General features: G+C 49.4%; 1 protein-coding gene across 1 annotated transcript in view; it reads left to right on the forward strand.

Annotated features, from left to right (window-relative positions):
- DNAH5 (dynein axonemal heavy chain 5) overlaps nt 1-17,960 on the forward strand; it is a 266,064-nt gene that overhangs the window by 178,756 nt on the left and 69,348 nt on the right. Inside the window, exons 61-65 of the mRNA XM_060244379.1 lie at nt 229-366; nt 1,614-1,749; nt 10,794-11,110; nt 12,998-13,153; nt 15,793-15,975. Coding sequence (XP_060100362.1) covers nt 229-366; nt 1,614-1,749; nt 10,794-11,110; nt 12,998-13,153; nt 15,793-15,975 — 930 coding nt within the window. The remainder of the gene's footprint in view (nt 1-228; nt 367-1,613; nt 1,750-10,793; nt 11,111-12,997; nt 13,154-15,792; nt 15,976-17,960) is intronic.

The raw sequence follows: 17,960 nt of genomic DNA on the forward strand, positions 1-17,960 counted from the left end.
GGGTCTGAAGTGATCATTTGACTCTTGGACGTTTGTCCCTCAGAAATTGTGTTGGTCTTTAAGGTGCTTCTGGAGTCAAATCCAGCTGTTCTATTAGAATGCAGTCAAACATGTTCTGATTTTGTGGAGGGCCAGGGAGGGCTCAGTGGAGTGATGGAGAATTTGTCTGAGTGTTGCAGCTCTGCTTAGTGTTTTCTGACGTGTGCTGTGTGAACTGGTGACTTGCAGGCTAATCTGGCCGTCCAGGAGAACCGGCTCACTACGGCCATGTTGGACCTACAGAAGGCCCAAGCTGAGCTGGATGCCAAGCAAGCAGAACTAGACATTGTGCAGGCTGAATATGAGAAAGCCCTGAGGGAGAAACAGGTATGCTCTCCTGCCTTTTCCATGAAGTTCACTCACCCAGATGTCTGTTGACCAGTTAACCATGGGATGCAAGTACAATATCCTGCTAACTCTGGTCATGGTCAGCACCTGGCCCGAAATCCAGGGCATCATGTAGTTCTTCCCACTACTTAGCAGGGCAATACAACTCCCGGCATGTGCTGAAAATTTACTTTAATCTCTTTCCTTTGATTTTGTGTTTAGTTAATGGCAGCTTGCGGCAGTTGAAGCCTCTCTTTTTCAAAAAATAAAATAGAAATTAGGGCCACTAGGAGTAAGGGAGCCCCCTTGGGCAAACTTCACCGCAACCACAAACTCATACCCTAGACACCCCCACCCCTCACCCCAGTTTTCAATATGAGCAGGGGGAGCTCACAGGAGCACAGCTCCTGAACCTTTCTGACAGTTCCACCTCCTCCTTCCCACCTTGTCCATTGAGTAGCAGGTGCAGCTGCATTACAATCCCTGGATGAGCTCCACCACCTATTTTTCTACAAAATGACCCTGAATATGAGAATAATTCGAAGTACCTTGTAGAGCTGCTATGAGGATTGCTGTGATGATCTTTCCTTCGGCCCTTCCTCTGAGAAGTTCAAAGCAGTGCCCGGGGTTCCCCTTGATCATTTCATCTTCACAGACCTTCATCTTAGCCCTGCACCATCCTGGCTGCCTCATAGGAAGCCTGCATTCGTCTGTAGGTGGCAAAAGTGATGTCAGTCTGGGCTCTGGGAGGCCCAGGTTCAAATCCCCACTCTGCCATGGAAGCTTGCTGGGGGACCTTGGGCGAGTCACCTCACATGTGAGGGCAAAGTCAAGGAGAGGAGAACAGTGCACACCATTTCTGACTCCCTTTGGTGGGTATAAATGAAATAAATTAAGTTCATGCTCCTGATCTGAGTCATTCTTTGTGCAGCCTGCATGCACATGGAAGCTGATGCCCAGAATGAAACTTCATTGGTCTTAGAGGTGCCGCACTGGACTCTGTTCTGCTTCCTAGGTCTTGTGGCACACAGCCTTTAAATGCCTTTGGCTGGAGTTCTGATTACAGAGAAATACAGGCTCCAAGTCTATGCTGGGAGCATATCCAGATGCATTCATAATGTGTAATGCTTACTAGACTGTTCATGCTAATAAGAGGAGGGATGCATCTCATGATGTTAAACTGTTATGAGCACAGTTTGGTTCAAGCTGTTCTCTCCACTCACATTTCTCAATTTGGATTTTGGCAGACGCTGCTGGAGGATGCAGAGCGCTGCAGGCGTAAGATGCAGACAGCCTCCAGTCTGATCAGCGGGCTGGCTGGCGAGAAAGAGAGATGGACAGAGCAGAGTAAAGAGTTTGCTGTGCAAACCAAGAGGCTTGTGGGTAAGGCAACGGCACCACCATTTTGGCAGTCTGCAAAACTGTGGCTTTCACAGCACATACAAACTTCAGGAATGTCCGTCATGTTTCCTGGCTAGCTTATTAGAAGTTGTCGGGAACATTTCCAGTCTCTGCATTAGAAATAACAAAGTGTTCTGAATACCTTGATGGTTACAAGACACTTGTATGAAGCTTTTGGAGCCAAGAGGGGGCATTCTTCAATGTACTATACCAATGATTGCTTCAGTTGATGAACTCTTGTGCTGACAAAGCACAGTGAACAGCTTGACAGACCTCCCACCCACCCCACTCTGAGGGATGCAATCTGTCATGGCTCATTTTGCCACCTTGAAAGATGCCACCTTTGGGGCAAGCAGCACTTCCGTCCCTGCACCTGCATGGCTTTGCCCGCTGCCCAGGCAAGCTTCGTTTCTGAAGCCTTGTGAGAGGGGAGCAAGAGTCAGACTTGTGCGCTCCCCCCTCCCATTCTTCTACCCCTGCAGGAACAGGGCAGTGTCTCCCTGGTTTTTCTGGAGGCCAAAGGACAGCCTGACAGTTATGTGATGTGCCTCTAAGCAAGTTGAGGCGCAAAGTGCTCCGATGGTTTGATCCGCAGTGCAGCAAGGTGGGGCACGGTGGGGGGGGGAGCTTGATGAGCTCTGAGGCCATGGAGAAAGCCTTCAAGGGCATCAGCTGTGCCAAGGAGTGCAAGGCTGAACCCGGTGGGTCCCCAGGGGGCTTGCAGACAAGGAATCAGACCTTGCTTTGTTTTGTTTGTTTTTTAATTTATGAAGCTTTATTTAATTTCTGTCAAAATAAAGATTTATTCTACAGGCAGGCAACATATTACCTTAAAAGCTCAAAGGTGATTTAAGCCTCCTGGGGCAGTCTGCTTGGGAGCTGAAGTCACCTCTTGGGTCTGCTGCTTTTGGGGGCTGCTGGGCTTATTCACTGCAAGCAGGACCTCTCTCCATTCGTGGTGGAGGAGGAGGAGGTCCTGCTGGAGGGTTGTGCCTCCCCCTTGCTCTGTGGACGGGGCAGCTGCAGAGTCCTTGCAAAGGCTTCTCCTGTCCTGCAGAGGCGCTCCACCCCCCTTCCCCCCATCCATGCCCTGCTCACTTCCACAGCTCCCTCACCTCACTTATTACAAGTGCAGGCAAAAACACCTTGAAAACCACAGGGGTCCACCTGGCTCATGAGCAGCAGCAGCAGCAGAGAGCAGGTATGCAAAGCTGGCCTAGATGGGTCAGTTCCCCAAGGCAGCAGCCAGAGTGGGGCTACCCCGAGAGGGCGCCTGCTCTTCAGCTGCTGCTCTCCTCTCCCCTGGTGAAGCACCAGCATGGGTGGAAAGCAGACAGCAGGCCTTTCCCCACTCTCAAGCACTGACAGGCCAGTGGATGGTGCTTGAGATCTGCGCTGCACTTCCCCCTCTGCCAGCCACGTGAAGCCAAGAGGCCTGGCAAGCAGCAGCACTGAAGGCCCTCCCCCCCCCCCCCATCTCCCTTGGCTGCAGGAGAGACTCCCAAGGCAAGCAGAGAAGCAAGAGGGAACTTTTCCTACCACCAGGCGAGGCTCTCCTCTTCCACTCCCCCCACCTCTACAGGTCTTCACTCACCCAGCTCCCTGACCCCCCCCCCCCCCAATTAAGCCTCAGCATGAAGGCTGTTCAGGAAGAGATGACACCAATGGAGGTTCCTCTTCTTTTTCACCTCCCCCTCCCCAAAAGAGGGGGGCATCCCACAGATCCAGTCGATCTTCTTCGTGGTCTCTGTGCTTCACACTCATGGGATATAGCACCTGCGCCAATCCCCCCAATCGGTACCTAAAAAGCCCGGGATTTTTTCACATTCGGCACCAGTGGGCATGCGCAGGTGTCCCAATATGCATGCTCACCAGAGCCAGCGCATGGATCCCGCCAGTTCCTTTTTGACCACCGTGTTGATAGGATCTCCTTTTGATTGCTCCGGTCGGTATTTGGTAATCCTTTGGATTTTCTCCTTGTTATATAGCCCATTTGTTGTTTTCTTAGTATAGTAGTTAAGTGTTAGAGTTAGTTATTGTTGTTTGGAAAAAAAAACTGTTGTTGGACTTACCCTTCGGGGCTTTATTTCCCCCCATTCCCTCAGAGATCGTTCTATGTGGGTTCCGGCGCCTCTGGACAGGCGTTGGGGTTCTTTAAAATGTTGCCGCAAGTGTGGTAGCAAAATTGAACCTCCTGACGGTCACTCCCTCTGCTTATTGTGTCTGGGCAAGGGACACCGAGTTGATTCGTGCCTGCATTGCTCAAGTTTCTCGAAGCAAACTCACAAAAAACGGGCGGCAAGGCTATCGGCAGCACTCATAGAATCGGCTCTTCGTCCGCTGGAAATGGCAACAGGCCCGTCGGTATCGATGGGGGAAGAGGCCCTGATGGTTACATCAGTCGATCCATCGTCACCGGTGCAGACCGATATGCTGATCGAGCGAGGCCAACCCACAAAACGACCCTCTGAAGGGTTAGTGGCGACCCCAGCCAAGAAACGTCGGGACGATTCGGGGACCCAATAGTCCCTCCCGAAGAAGTCTGTCGAAGGAGAAGTGGAAGAACAGACTTTCCCACATTCCTTCTCCTTCTCAGGATGCTTTGGTATCAACGCAAGCTGCTCCACCCCGGAAGATCCTGGCGTCTCCACATCCACGGAGTCCTTCGGTGTTGAGAAGCAGAGGTTCGCAGCCAATCCGTCTGTCGGGATCTGAATAGGAGATAGATCTGACCCAGTGCACCCATTCATCGAGATCGGGATTGCATCGTTGGAGCGACAGTGGTTCAGTATCGGAGATTGAGGCTTCAGTGCCGAACCAACCTCTGACACTTCTTCCACCGACAGTGGGACAGAGAGAGCTTGAACCGGCTGCTATGGTTAGACGTTTCCCACCACCTTCACTGTGGGATCAGCGTCAGTGGCCTTGTTCCTATGGTTACCCGTACCCGCCATACCAGTGGTACCCTCCACGTGACTTCCCCGAATGGGACCAGCAGTCAGAAGCCTTGCATCTCTCGAGGGTTTCACATCACTCCATGCATCGTGCATCGGCGTCGATCCCTCCCGAGCGACGCAGAGAGCGGGTGGCGGAAGTGCAAGCACGTTCGTCGGTGTCGCTGCGGTCACTTGAGCAAGCTTCGACCCCAACACTGTCTGAGCACTTGGTGAGAAGAGACTCCTCGTCATCGGACTCTGAGGTCACTACCGATGATCCTGACAGGGCAGTGGAACCTTCTCCAGAGTCGCATGTTGCTGACAACCTTCCCATATCTCCATCAGAAGATCTGAAGTCTTATTGGGACCTGGTGAAGCGGATGGCACACTCCCTCTCCCTCACAGTGGTTCAACCGCAGCCATCGTCGATGACACCATCTTTGATATAATGCAGAGAGACACATCGACGGCTGTGGCCCTTCCAGTGACCAAAGCCATCCTGCAGGTGGTAAAGGAACCCTGGGCAAAGCCGGCATCTACACCGATCTCTACGAGGAGACTGGGCCATATGTATCGGGTCCAGGAGGCTGATGCTAAGTTTCTGTTTGCCCACCCCAAGCCCAACTCGGTGGTGGTTTCTTCATCCTCTAAGGCACACAAGACCCATTCTTCTCCACCTGACAAAGAGGGCAAGAAATTAGACAATGCGGGCAGAAAATTTTATTCAGCTGGAGCATTGGGAGTAAAGGTCTCCAATTATGCAGCGTGCATGGCTCGCTACCAATACTCCATTTGGGAGCAGCTCACACCGCTATTGTCTTCCTTGAGCGAGAAGCGATCTTTGTTTAAGAAGCTGCAAAAGAAGGGCTTTGCTATGGCTAAGCAACAACTGGCTGCAGCAAAGTACATGGTGGATGTATCGACTAAAACCATCACCTCTGCCGTTTCCCTGCATCGTCACTCTTGGCTAAGGTATACAGCTCTTCAGCCTTACACCAGGGCCTACGTTGAAGAGCTGCCTTTCGAAGGTGAAGGTCTTTTTAGTTCAACCACCGACAGTGTCCTTCAAGAGATGCACAAAAGTATAAAGACCTCAAGAAACCTGGGTGTCCTGGCTTCTTTTAGGGCTGGCAAGCTTAAGCAATGGCATAAATCTTGGCCCAAGAGGCCCTACCAGAAATTCTCCCCCGACCAACAGTGGAGACCTCACTCTTCGCAACCAAAGAGGAGGTCCCCCTATAGGGGAAATAACAAAAATAGATTTGCTTCAGCATCTCAAACCACTGGAAAATCTAAGGGTGCCTGCCCACAGAAGCAGGGTTTTTGACTTTTCTGTAGCACGCATTGCCGCCCCTCCTTCATCACATATCCGCCTCCGTCAATATCTTCCGACTTGGGAGTCCAGCTCCACAGACAGGTGGGCTCTTTCCATCATAGCAGAAGGATACAAGATAGACTTCATTCAGGTTCTGACTCAGTCAGTGATTATCACCACACCCCCTTCCCCACCTCTGCTGGCGGAGGTGAGCAACTTCTTGCAGAAACAAGCCATAGAACCGGTCCCAGTAGAGGCCAGAACAGGGGGGTTCTACTCTCGTTATTTCCTGGTTCCCAAATGGGATGGGGGATTGAGACCAATTATGGACCTTCGAAATCTGAACAAGTTTATCGTGTACCAGAAATTCAGGATGTCCACCCTGCAAACAATCCTTCCCCTCATCAACCAAAGGGACTGGATGGCAACGTTGGATCTCAAGGATGCCTACTTCCATGTCAGCATCCATCCTTCGTACAGGCATTTCCTTCATTTTGCAATGGGTTCCAACCATTTTCAGTACAAAGCCCTCCCATTCGGCCTGTGCACTGCACTACGGGTGTTCACCAAGATGATGAGTATTGTAGCTGTGCATCTTCGGCTTTCCATATATCGATGACTGGCTCCTTGTGGCGGAGTCGGAAGAACTACTCTTCGTCTTCTTCACACCTTAGGTCTGCAGGTCAACATGACAAAGTCTCATCTTACATCATCACAGACAGTTCAGTTTATAGGGGCCTTGCTGGACACAAGCCTTCACCGTGCTTTTCTGTCTCAGCAGAGAGCGATGGACATTATCAATCTCATCTATCTCTTCCAAAGTCAGAAATGGGGCACGGCACAGCAGCTGCAGCGGATGCTGGGGCTGATGGCAGCGACTACAAGCGTGCTGCTGTTTGCAAAACTGAGAATGAGAGGTCTTCAATTGTGGTTCCTCAGACAGTTTCGGCCTTTACAGGACTCACCTCGGAAGAGGTTCACAATTCCACCCTCGATCCTCCGGACCCTGAAATGGTGGAAATCCAGAGATAACATCTGTCAGGGAGCTCCCTTCTATCTACCTGTGATGACAGTTATGATCACCACAGATGCATCTTTGTGGGGCTGGGGTGCTCACATAGATTCTCTCTGTATGTGGGACCCTTGGCCTACACAGCTGACTCGTTGCCACATAAACTGTCTGGAACTATTGGCAATTCATTTCACCCTTCGGTCTTTCCGTCCCATGGTGGCAGGGAAGGCTGTGGGCCCTGTTGACGAACAATACTACAGCCCTTTGTTACGTCAACAGGCAGGGCGGGACAGTCTCTCGATGGCTCTGTGTAATAGCAATAGAACTGTGGATGGAGTGCCTGGAGCATGGCATCTATGTAAAGGCTGCGCACCTTCCAGGGGTGCTCAGTCTGCAGGCAGACTCGTTGAGCAGAGGAGCAGCATCTCCACACGAGTGGGAGATGCAGTGGCGCTTCCCTCAACTCTGGGGGAATCAGCTCTGGGGGTATCCTCAGGTGGATGTGTTTGCCACAGCCAGGAATCAGAAGTGTCCTTTGTTCTGTTCCGGGGGGGGGGGGATGGATCCAGAGTCATTGGGAGACAGCTTGATGTTCCTGTGGAACGATTGGTTCCTATATCTGTTTCTGCCTCTGCTGACAAGAGTTGTCAACAAAATTGTGAGGGAGAGACCACAGTGCATTCTAGTGATGCCGTGGTGGCCTCGGCAGAACTGGTTCCCGATCTTGCTTCAATTTGCGAGGAGGGTTTTCTATCAGTTTTCGGCGGAACAGGACCTTCTGTCGGCCCAGGACGGACACGTGTTTCATCACAAATGTGCCTCATCTAAAGCTGATGGCGTGGTTCATCGATGCTGTGAGTTCTCCAGCAGAGTCCAACACGTCTTTCTAAATAGTAGAAAGTTGTCTACCCATGCTTCCTATGACAGGAAGTGGGGGAAGTTTCTTCAGTTTTTGACTGACCCTACACTCTCACCCCAACGGGTGGGTCTGTCAGTGATTTTTGATTTTCTGTTATCTTTGGTGGATGCTGGACTTTCCTTTTCTTCTGTTAAAGTTTATTTATCAGCAATACCAGCATACCATGAACCTGTTGAGGGGCCTTCAGTTTTTGCTCATCCTTATTTGAAGAGGTTTCTAAAAGGACTGCTCAGATTGCTTCCTCCATCAAGATTACCTCCACAGTTGTGGGACTTGCCTTTAGTATTGGACAGGTTGACTCGGCATCCCTTCGAACCAATGGCAACCTGTTCTCTTCAACTTCTGTCATGGAAGACTGCCTTTTTGGTGGCTATCACGTCGGCACGCCGTGTAGGGGAACTCATGACTATTCATTGTGACCACCCATATTTAGTTTTTCATGAGTCTGGAGTGTCGTTGGCTCCTGATGTTTCTTTTCTTCCTAAGGTGGTTTCCCAGTTTCGCCTTAAGTTGGACGTTTGGTTACCCATGTTTTATCCCACGCCTTCCTCAGATGAGGAACGTCAGTGGCACGCTTTGGGCATTAAGCGTACATTACTGTTTTATTTGAGTCGTTCTAAGAGTTTTCACCAGGACCAGCATCTTTTTGTTTCTTATGCTGCTCCTAAGTTGGGTTCCAGAATTTCATCTCAGTGGCTTTCGAAGTGGCTCACTGAGACTATTAAACTGTGTTACTTGCTGGCAAAGAAGCCGTTGCCTGGGCCCATTCGTGGACACTCTACTAGAGCGATGGCGATGTCGGTGGCATTCCTGAAGGGTGTTTCCTTGACGGATGTGTGCAAGGCTGCCACCTGGTCCTCTCCGCATGCTTTCATGAAGCACTACGCTTTGGATGTGCACGCTCAGCAGAGGACTTGTCTGGGAGCTGTGGTGCTGCAAGCTGTCTTTTCTGGTTGACTGTCTTCCCGCCTCCAGGTATGTCTTGCTTGCTAATCTCCCATGAGTGTGAAGCACAGAGACCACAAAGAAGATAGACAGGTTGCTTACCTGTAACTGTAGATCTTCGAGTGGTCATCTGTGCATTCACACTACCCGGCCTCCTTCCCCACTGCTGACAGTCTCCCTATGTTAGGGGCATGCCCACTGGTGCCGAGCGAGAAAAAATCCCGGGCTTTTTAGGTACTGATTCGTGGGATTGGCGCAGGCGCTATTTCCCATGAGTGTGAATGCACAGATGACCACTCGAAGATCTACAGTTACAGGTAAGCAACCTGTCTTTCCTTGGGAAAGCCTGGCAACTCTAGTGTGGTTAAGAGTGGCAGACTCTAATCTGTAGAGCCGGGTTTGATTCCCCCTCCTCCTCCCCATGAAGCCTGCTGGGTGACCTTGGGCCAGTAACAGCTCTCTCCCAGAACTTTCTCAGCCCCACCTGCCTCACAGGGTGTCTGTTGTGGGGAGAGGAAGAGAAGGAGATTGTAAGCTGCTCTGAGACTTCTTCGAGTAGAGAAAAGTGGGATCTAAAAACCAGCTCTTCTTCTCTAGGCTAAGGCTTTGCAGGGCTAACCACTCACCCGCTCTCTGGTTCTCCTCTCCCCCACCTTTTGTGCTCTGAAGCGCTACAGAGCTGCCCACAGCTAAGTTCAAGATGGTCCTGCTGATCTCATCAACTATGCATGGCCAGGGGGCTTTGGCAATTGTGACGCTCTGTAGATTCCTCCAGGGTAAGCCGGATTGCTCTCTTGTTCCTGATGAGGTTCCTTCAGACAGATGGGGACAGCCTCCTCAAAGAGCCCAGGAGTTCCTAGACCTTGCCCTCCGAGCAAGCACCAGTGCACCGAGCATCCACCCTCGGGGCAGAGAAATCTCTTGAGATCCTGCCTCCTGACCCATTCAGCCACCCACAAGCCCTGCTTAAGATCCACAGAGCCTTTGAAAGCTCACAGGCGACATCCTGGAGGCCGGGCAAGTCTTTGCAGGCTCCTGAGCCTCTAATGTGGTCATCCTTCTTAGTTCAGGCGAAATCACTGTACTGGATCAACTTAGAAAAACAACCTCTCTAATATTCTGTGGGGATACTGCATCCGATGAAGTCCTGGTTCTGATGACAGGACGTTTTCCAGGAAACTTCTTCATTCCATTCATTGTTCTCAAGAAACATGGCACTTGGAGATCAGTCCTGGATTTACTGTGCCCTCAGATAGACTGGTACAGAGACCCCCCCCCAACTCGCAGTGGAGACCCACCTAGCAGAGGACTGCTTGGCTTCTGTATATCCACACAAGAAGAAGAAGACTGCAGATTTATACCCCGCCCTTCTCTCTGAATCAGAGACTCAGAGTGACTCACAATCTCTTATATCTTCTCCCCCCACAACAGACACCCTGTGAGATGGGTGGGGCTGAGAGGGCTCTCACAGCAGCTGCCCTTTCAAGGACAACTCCTGTGAGAGCTATGGTTAATCCAAGGCCATTCCAGCAGGTGCAAGTGGAGGAGTGGGGAATCAAACCTGGTTCTCCCAGATAAAAGTCCGCACGCTTAACCACTACACCAAACAGGCGCACCCAGGCAGCCAAGCTCCAGACAGTGCCCTTGCTTGCACATTGTCACCAACACCCTTATTGAGTGAGGAGCCCCTCTATTCAGGATAGGGAAAGTCCTTGCAAGAAATTTGCATATGCCCCACCCACAGAGCAAGGAGGAGGCACAACCCCAGACAAGGAGGAGGCACAACCCCAGACCTTCCAACTCACTGATGAGAAAAAGTCCTCACAAGCAAGCCCAGTGTTTTATGTTCAGCGATACTAGTAACAGTGTTCTTGGCACATTATCTCTCTATTAATTCAGGCGACGTCTTACTGGCCACAGCTTTTCTGTCCTATTCTGGTCCTTTTAACCAAGAGTTCCGCAATCTGTTATTAAATGGTTGGCAAAAAGAAATGAAAACCCGGAAGATCCCCTTTGGAAACAATCTCAATCTCACGGAAATGCTGATTGATGCGCCGACTGTCAGTGAGTGGAACCTTCAGGGGCTGCCCAATGACGACCTCTCCATCCAGAACGGCATCATTGTCACCAAAGCAGCCCGCTACCCTTTACTGATTGATCCACAGACTCAGGGAAAGAGCTGGATTAAAAACAAGGAAACCAGAAATGAGTTGCAGGTACATTACATTCCGTTTTCCATATATATCTACACTGTGTGTATGCTAATTGGAAACCAATTTCAGAAATGTGGTGTATTCCTAAAGTTGCTGCTATGTTCTAAAAGGATATCCTTATACTCTGTCTGGGGCGGTGAGGCTCTGTATTCTTGGTGTTTGGGGGGGGGGCAACAGTGGAAAGACTTCTGGAATTGTGGTCCCACTGGTGGTCCTCCTGATGGCACCCAGGGTTTGACCACTGTGTGACACAGAGTGTTAGACTGGAGGGGCCATTGACCTTGGCTTCTCTTTTGTTATTATCCTAATTCAGTTGCTAAAATGGATTTGGGCATAGTTGGAAGTTAACATAGTTGTCAGACAAGAGTCACTCACTTTTTTGCAGATAATTTACATTTAGCATGATGCTCAGGTAAGCGGCCTCCCCCTCCCCTGTAGCATAACCAAGTAGGGAGATGTTTTTCAAACTATGCTGCCCCTTTACCTCAGTCAGGATCTTCACCACCTCCATGTCACTGTGTCGAAAGAGAAATGGGAAATCTTCTCAGCTTCTGCTTCCACAGTAAGGTACATCATCATTGGCCTGAGCTCACTTGGGCCCCTGGCAAGTTCTCATGACCACACTCTCCCTTTCACAAGTCCTGGTGTGGCTGCAACCCAGAATCCCTGATCTGTGACTTTATCAAAGCTCTTCTAGTTGAAGGCTTGTTGATGGTAGAAGTTCATGTAGGATGTGACAGGCCTAATGTCAGCCCAAACGTCTGTGAAGCAGAAAGTGGGACAAGCAAAGGCAATGCCAAGCCCAAGGAAGACAGCCCCTGGCCCCCTGAGATCTCCTCCTCACTCAGGCCGCTAAACGAACCTGACTTTGAGAAGCCTTGACTGAGATTGGCTCTGCAGATGCAGCCGGCTGCTTGCTTGGGCTTGGCCTCTCTGCCGTTGTCCCCCTTGAGGAATGCAGGGTGACTGATGCCCAGTGTGATCTGAGACATGAGGCAGGAGTCTGAGTCTTGATGCCCAGGCTGAGTGCTTGAGTTGGATCCACTGGAGGGTTTCTACAGATGGAAAGGGTTTCATGTTAGCAGAGTGCTGCCTCTTCACATCTCACTGCAAACCAAAATTTGCTCCGAACTGCTGCTTGCGGAGTACAGGAGACCTCCAGAAACAGCATGAGGTGAGAGGCTGAAATCTGCCATGTGAGGGGCCAACTGGTGAGATTTGCCCATTATCTGCCAGCAAAAATCCCTTTGTGGACTCAAGCTACTGTGAGTTGGATTAGAACTTGGAGTGCTACAGTGGTGAATCAGATCTGTTGGGTTGTTTTGGCACGACTTGATAAAATCATTTAGAAACAACCCCTGGGTGTGTGTTAAGTCTGCAGATTCAATAACGAGTCGATGTGGATACAAAGAAACTAGTTTATTGATACTGTGTACTTGTGGCCTAAGCCAAGGTTTGAAAAGACTAAAGACGTATTGTAGATACATTGCATATAAGGAGCACTTCAAAGGCATTCCTACTGGTAGGGAAATTGTGCAGGGAACATTCACACATAGATGTTACCAATACATTCTCATGTTGATTAGAGGCCTGCTGGCCTTGATGGTTTTCAGGCTCTTTCCTCTCCCCCGGGCCTGAGCTGAGAAGGTTCAGATAAGACTTTTCACACATCACCATTTCAAAGCAGGGAGATTCTCTAAAAGGGAGGGGGGAACAGGAAAGGGTTTGCTAGCAGCATTTGGTTACACTTTGGTTCTACCCAGCATGCTCTTTGTTTGAGCCAAAGTTAAAACCAGACTTGACAGTGTGTTTTAAACAATTGACAAGTTGCAAAGTTGGTCTTTGTGTTTGAGTCCCTGTAATATGTGATCAAGATGGTTCTCTTTTCAGATCACCTCCTTGAATCACAAATATTTTCGAAACCACTTGGAAGACAGTCTTTCTCTCGGAAGGCCCCTGTTAATCGAAGATGTCGGGGAGGAGCTGGATCCGGCCTTGGATAATGTCCTGGAAAAGAATTTCATCAAAACTGGTTCTACCTATAAGGTGTGAGGAGGGAATCTCTTCTATTTCATAAGGTGTAGCCAGTCATTACGAAAAAAGTTCAGTTCCATATTTGGTCATCCTATCTTTGAGCATGGTGTAATCAGCTTACTTGAAATTAGTTGCTACGGTCGTGCTTACACTTTGCAGTACTGAGCATCTATATTCTGTTTTGGTTTTCTCTGTGTGCCCCCACACTTTGTGTTGCCCTACTGCTGTCACATATTGCATTCAAAACAATCAGTTGTGACTTGGCATCTTTATCAGCCAAGTCTATCACTTGCTGTGGATTCTCTGGCAAATACAGCCTCTTCACATTTCTGCACTCTCAGTGCACATTTTACTCTCATTGTCCACATTCAATAGTTATGGACATTTAAAACAGGAATTTGATCCATAGGAGAACTGGACACAGTCACACTTTGCTGGAGATTACTCATAACACTTGAAGCTGAAGGCTCTCTTTCAGACATCTTTAGAGGTTTATCAGCATACAGTCTTTTCCTCAGACAGAAACAGATACGAAAGCTTGCTCTCTTTTGAAGCTGTCTTCCGTTTTTGTAAACCCCAAAGTTAAAAGATACTGTAACAAATAATGTAGTAATTCTGACACATGCAGGCTCTCTTGAGAGACTGGCTGGCTGAGACTAGCAGACTGACCAGCTGACCGGCTGAGGAGATTTCACAGACTGGGCAATTTTGACAGACTGGGGAATTAGTTAGACTGGGCCCATAACCCCGTTGTTAAATAATTCTTAGAAGCATATTATACAAATCACCCAACACTATGTGTAAAACATGCTAAACTTTACTGGAGAACTATTTTACAGAGTGATAACTAATGTACTGCATGGTATAACAGAAGAAGAGAAGCATTTGGCTCACAACTAAAAAAGAATGCCCAGAGATGCAAATTAGCATCTTCAAACTAGCCAACGAACAAACAGTACTTTGCCTTCACATTACCTGATGTGCTGTCAACTTGTAAATCCTAACAATTCTACTCATCATGGCGGGGGCGGTCTTTCTTCCTCCTCCTCCAACCAAGTGAAAAGGAGGGGCTCTTGGACAGTTGCATGTTCAAGGCCATGCCTGGAGTTTACTGAACACAAGTCTCCAGAATGCACAAACACAGTTGTTAACAAGCCAAGCAAATTTGTGTTCAGTGCAGAGCCTGATGCTTTTTACTCTGCCCGGGAGTCCAGGATGCACTGATCTAATCACAGTCAATCAAGCCAGACAAGGGACAAGAGCAGAGCCAACAAACCAGCAGAGAGTCAGAGAGCTGAAGGTTCCATCTGAATGTCAGGGGAACAGGATGGTCTGGAGACCAGGGGTCAAAACTAGGCAGCCAGGGCGGGAGACAGGGTCTGGGTCTCTAGCTGAAAAGGAAACAGATTTGCAAGGCAATACTTTGTTTGCTGAGAGAATTAGCTCACAGAGAGGTTGCAAGCAAAGTTGCTTCCATGATGAGCTCTGCTCCATGGGTTCCTTTTATTAGCATAATAAGCTGACTTACCCCCAAAGCACAGGTGTTGCTTCTCCCTGGCTTGTCCTTTTTGCTCCTGAAATGACTCTGCTTCAGCAACTAGTGCTGATCTCCTTGTGGAATTAAATGGGTGCTCCTTTGTCCCTCTCAGGCCGACAAACTCTCCCAATGTCTTTTGCACTCATTTGGTTCAGGAGATGCCGGCGGTGACTGAAGCTCAGATCTCTGTCCCATTTCCTTTGTCGCCTGTCAGAACGAGCAGCCCTCCTCTCCTGAATCAGTCCTAATGCTTCATTGGCTGGCTCTGCCAGCTGCTCAGGCAGGCACTCCACCCGTGCAGGGACTGATTCTTCCATTCCCCCCTCCTCAGAGGAAGAGGCAGCTGATGGACTCATAACAGCAGTCTTTATGCAACAAACTTCCTGGTTGTTCACTTGGAATGCTTTCCAAGTCACATTTCTAATTCTAATTTCTCCACCAAATTCTGTTTCTGATCCATCCTTCCGTTCTTTGGGGTGTTTACTGTAATCACATGCTCTGCTTTTGGGCTTCTCTTAAGGTTTGTGCTGGAAAGTGAGTTGCCTGTTGGGGCAGGTTCCATCAACCGGCAGCCCTTCAATATTTGTTTTTGTATTTTGAACACAGCCTTGGGGACCAGTCAAAGGTGAACCAATGACAGTGGTTTGAGAATCATAGATTGACCAAAAGGGGAGGAGAGGGGTGTCTACAAATCTCAAGTAAAACTGGCCCCTTCTGCTCCACATGAAGAGCTAAAATACTTTAGGTTGGATTCCACGTATATTTTTTTGTGGGTACAGAGAGAGGGGTGATTTTTGCCAACTCTCCCCACCCACCCATGGGGGACATCAAATTTCCCTTCAAGCTGTTTCTATGGGTGCCCCTGCCCCCTAGGAGCAGAATTTCAGGGGCACGTTGGGCTTGTAACTGGCCAAAATTGCCCCCCTGCAGTTGCAGATATCTATGTGGGACCCAACTCTATTTCAAAACTAGTTTTGAAGAAGTCACTTGTCATATTTGATGCTTGGTGGAAATTAAATGAAAACTAGAATCAAATAACTCACTGGTGCTTGGAATTGTGGAACGGAATGTAGTCTTCTATTTCTTTCACTTGGATATTTTTTTAAAAAATTAGGTCAAAGTTGGGGACAAAGAAGTAGACGTTATGAATGGATTCCGACTGTATCTGACCACCAAGCTTCCCAACCCAGCATATCCACCTGAGATCAGCGCTCGCACCGCCATCATCGATTTTACCGTCACCATGAAGGGCCTGGAAGAGCAGCTTCTAGGGAGGGTCATTCTGACAGAAAAACAGGTAGCTGGAATGGGAAAACCTCCTACAACCTCTTTAGAATTAACATCTACACGTATGATTCATAACTGCTTACAGGGGTCAGTTTTTAGCTGGCAGCAGCAGAAATAATTAAAGCTGAGACTTTGTGGGATAACGGGAGGGCCAATTGCTCAGGGGCTCTGCAGTGTCAGTGTGCCAAGCCCTTTGGAACCTAGTTGTGGTGCCGGCCCTTGATGGGACTTTATGGGCAAGGCCCCCCTGGTTCCAAGCCCAGAGGCGTCCTCTGTGCAGCTCAGTCTCCATCTTGCTAAACATGTTATTGCTCAAGAGAGGGGTGCTATGCCCTTTGCCCCAAGCTGCAAGCTCTGTGGGTCAAGGATAATGGCGTCCCTCAAGGGGGTCTCATCCCAGTTCCAAGAAGGCTGCAGTGTGAGGACAGCCCCTTCACCCTGCTATCTAATGCCTCAGGGTGTCACCAAAGCTTTGCTACATACCACTCAGTCAGCTGTCCCCGCACTGGTTAAAGGTAAAGGTAGTCCCCTGTGCAAGCACCAGTCATTTCTCACTCTGGGGTGATGTCGCATCATGATGTTTTCACAGCAGACTTTTTACAGGGTGGTTTGCCATTGCCTTCCCCAGTCATCTACACTTTCCCCCCAGCAAGCTGGGGACTCATTTTACCGACCTTGGAAGGATGGAAGGCTGAGCCAACCTCGAGCTGGCTACCTGAACCCAGCTTCCACCGGGATCGAACTCAGATCATGAGCAGAGCTTGGACTGCAGTGCTGCAGCTTACCACTCTGCACCACGGGGCTCTTATTGCACCACAGGGCTCTATGAGTTATCAATACCTTAAACCCAGTAACCCCAGTACTTTGCTGTGCTGTTTTCTGAGTAGATGAACCCCTCCTTCCTCTGTTGAAGTCAATGGTGCCAAAGGGGGCAAAAATTCCTCATTGGCCCCAAACCAGTGACCTTGCCCCAACTCTGAAACCAGTGGATGGCTGGTGGGTGCCTCTTCCGCCTGCTGAATATGGAGGGGGCGGCAGAGGCAGACAAGACCCTTGAAGATGCTCCCCCTGCCCCTGCCTGGATGCTGCCTTCCTGCCCGGGATTGCTTTGTCAGGCAAGGCAGCTCTTGCTTCCCAGAGGCTACAGTTAACCCTGCTCCCCGCCCCCCCTCAATCTCTGCAAGGTGGTGGATCTGGAACAACCTTGTGCGTTCAGAACAGAGGAATGAGTTCCCTTGTTCCACATGATGCCCTGGAGATCATACAAAGCAGCAATCTTGTGAAATGTGGAATCCCAAATCAGAAACAACACAGAATTTCTGTAGAAAAGAGCCAGAGTCCAGAAGCACCTTCAAGACTAACAAAATGTGTGGCTGCAGGGAAGAAGGTTTCCTGAGCCACAGCTCGCTTCTTCAGATGGGATTTCAGAACAGCCTGGTAACTGTTCATCATTTGGGGCGGGGCGGGGGGGAGTAAACGTAGATCTACAGACCTAAATGAACTTAACCCATAAAGCAAGCAGTTTTGCAGATATCACAGAGCTTCTCAAACAGAGGTCTCTGGACCTATCATTGAATGTTTTATTCTGATAGGAGGGAGGCAGGAGAACTATCTGTGTGACAAACTGAGATTATAAATCTCTTAATATCGTGATGTAGAAATGAAAAGAAGGTTCTTCACAGGCCTCGGATTCAGCGGGAGCTCACAGGAGTGCAGCTCCTGAATCTTTCTGAGGGTTCCCCCTCCTCCTTCCCACCTTGTCCATTGAATAGTAGGTGCAGCTGCATAACAATCCCTGGATGAGCTCCACCACCTATTTTTCTACAAAGTTCTTCATGGTGGCTTCAGGCCAGATGTTGTATTGAATCTGACCAAAATTTCTGCCCGTGTTAGCTTGCCAGCTGGCTTTCCTGCCGTACTTGAGTAGAAGTGAAACAGCTGCAGTTTGTGAAAGAGATTTTGAATGAGAGATGACGACCGCACAGAATAACAAGG

This window comes from Heteronotia binoei, chromosome 7 (assembly GCF_032191835.1).
Source record: "Heteronotia binoei isolate CCM8104 ecotype False Entrance Well chromosome 7, APGP_CSIRO_Hbin_v1, whole genome shotgun sequence".
In the NCBI taxonomy this organism is placed as follows: Eukaryota; Metazoa; Chordata; class Lepidosauria; order Squamata; family Gekkonidae; genus Heteronotia; species Heteronotia binoei.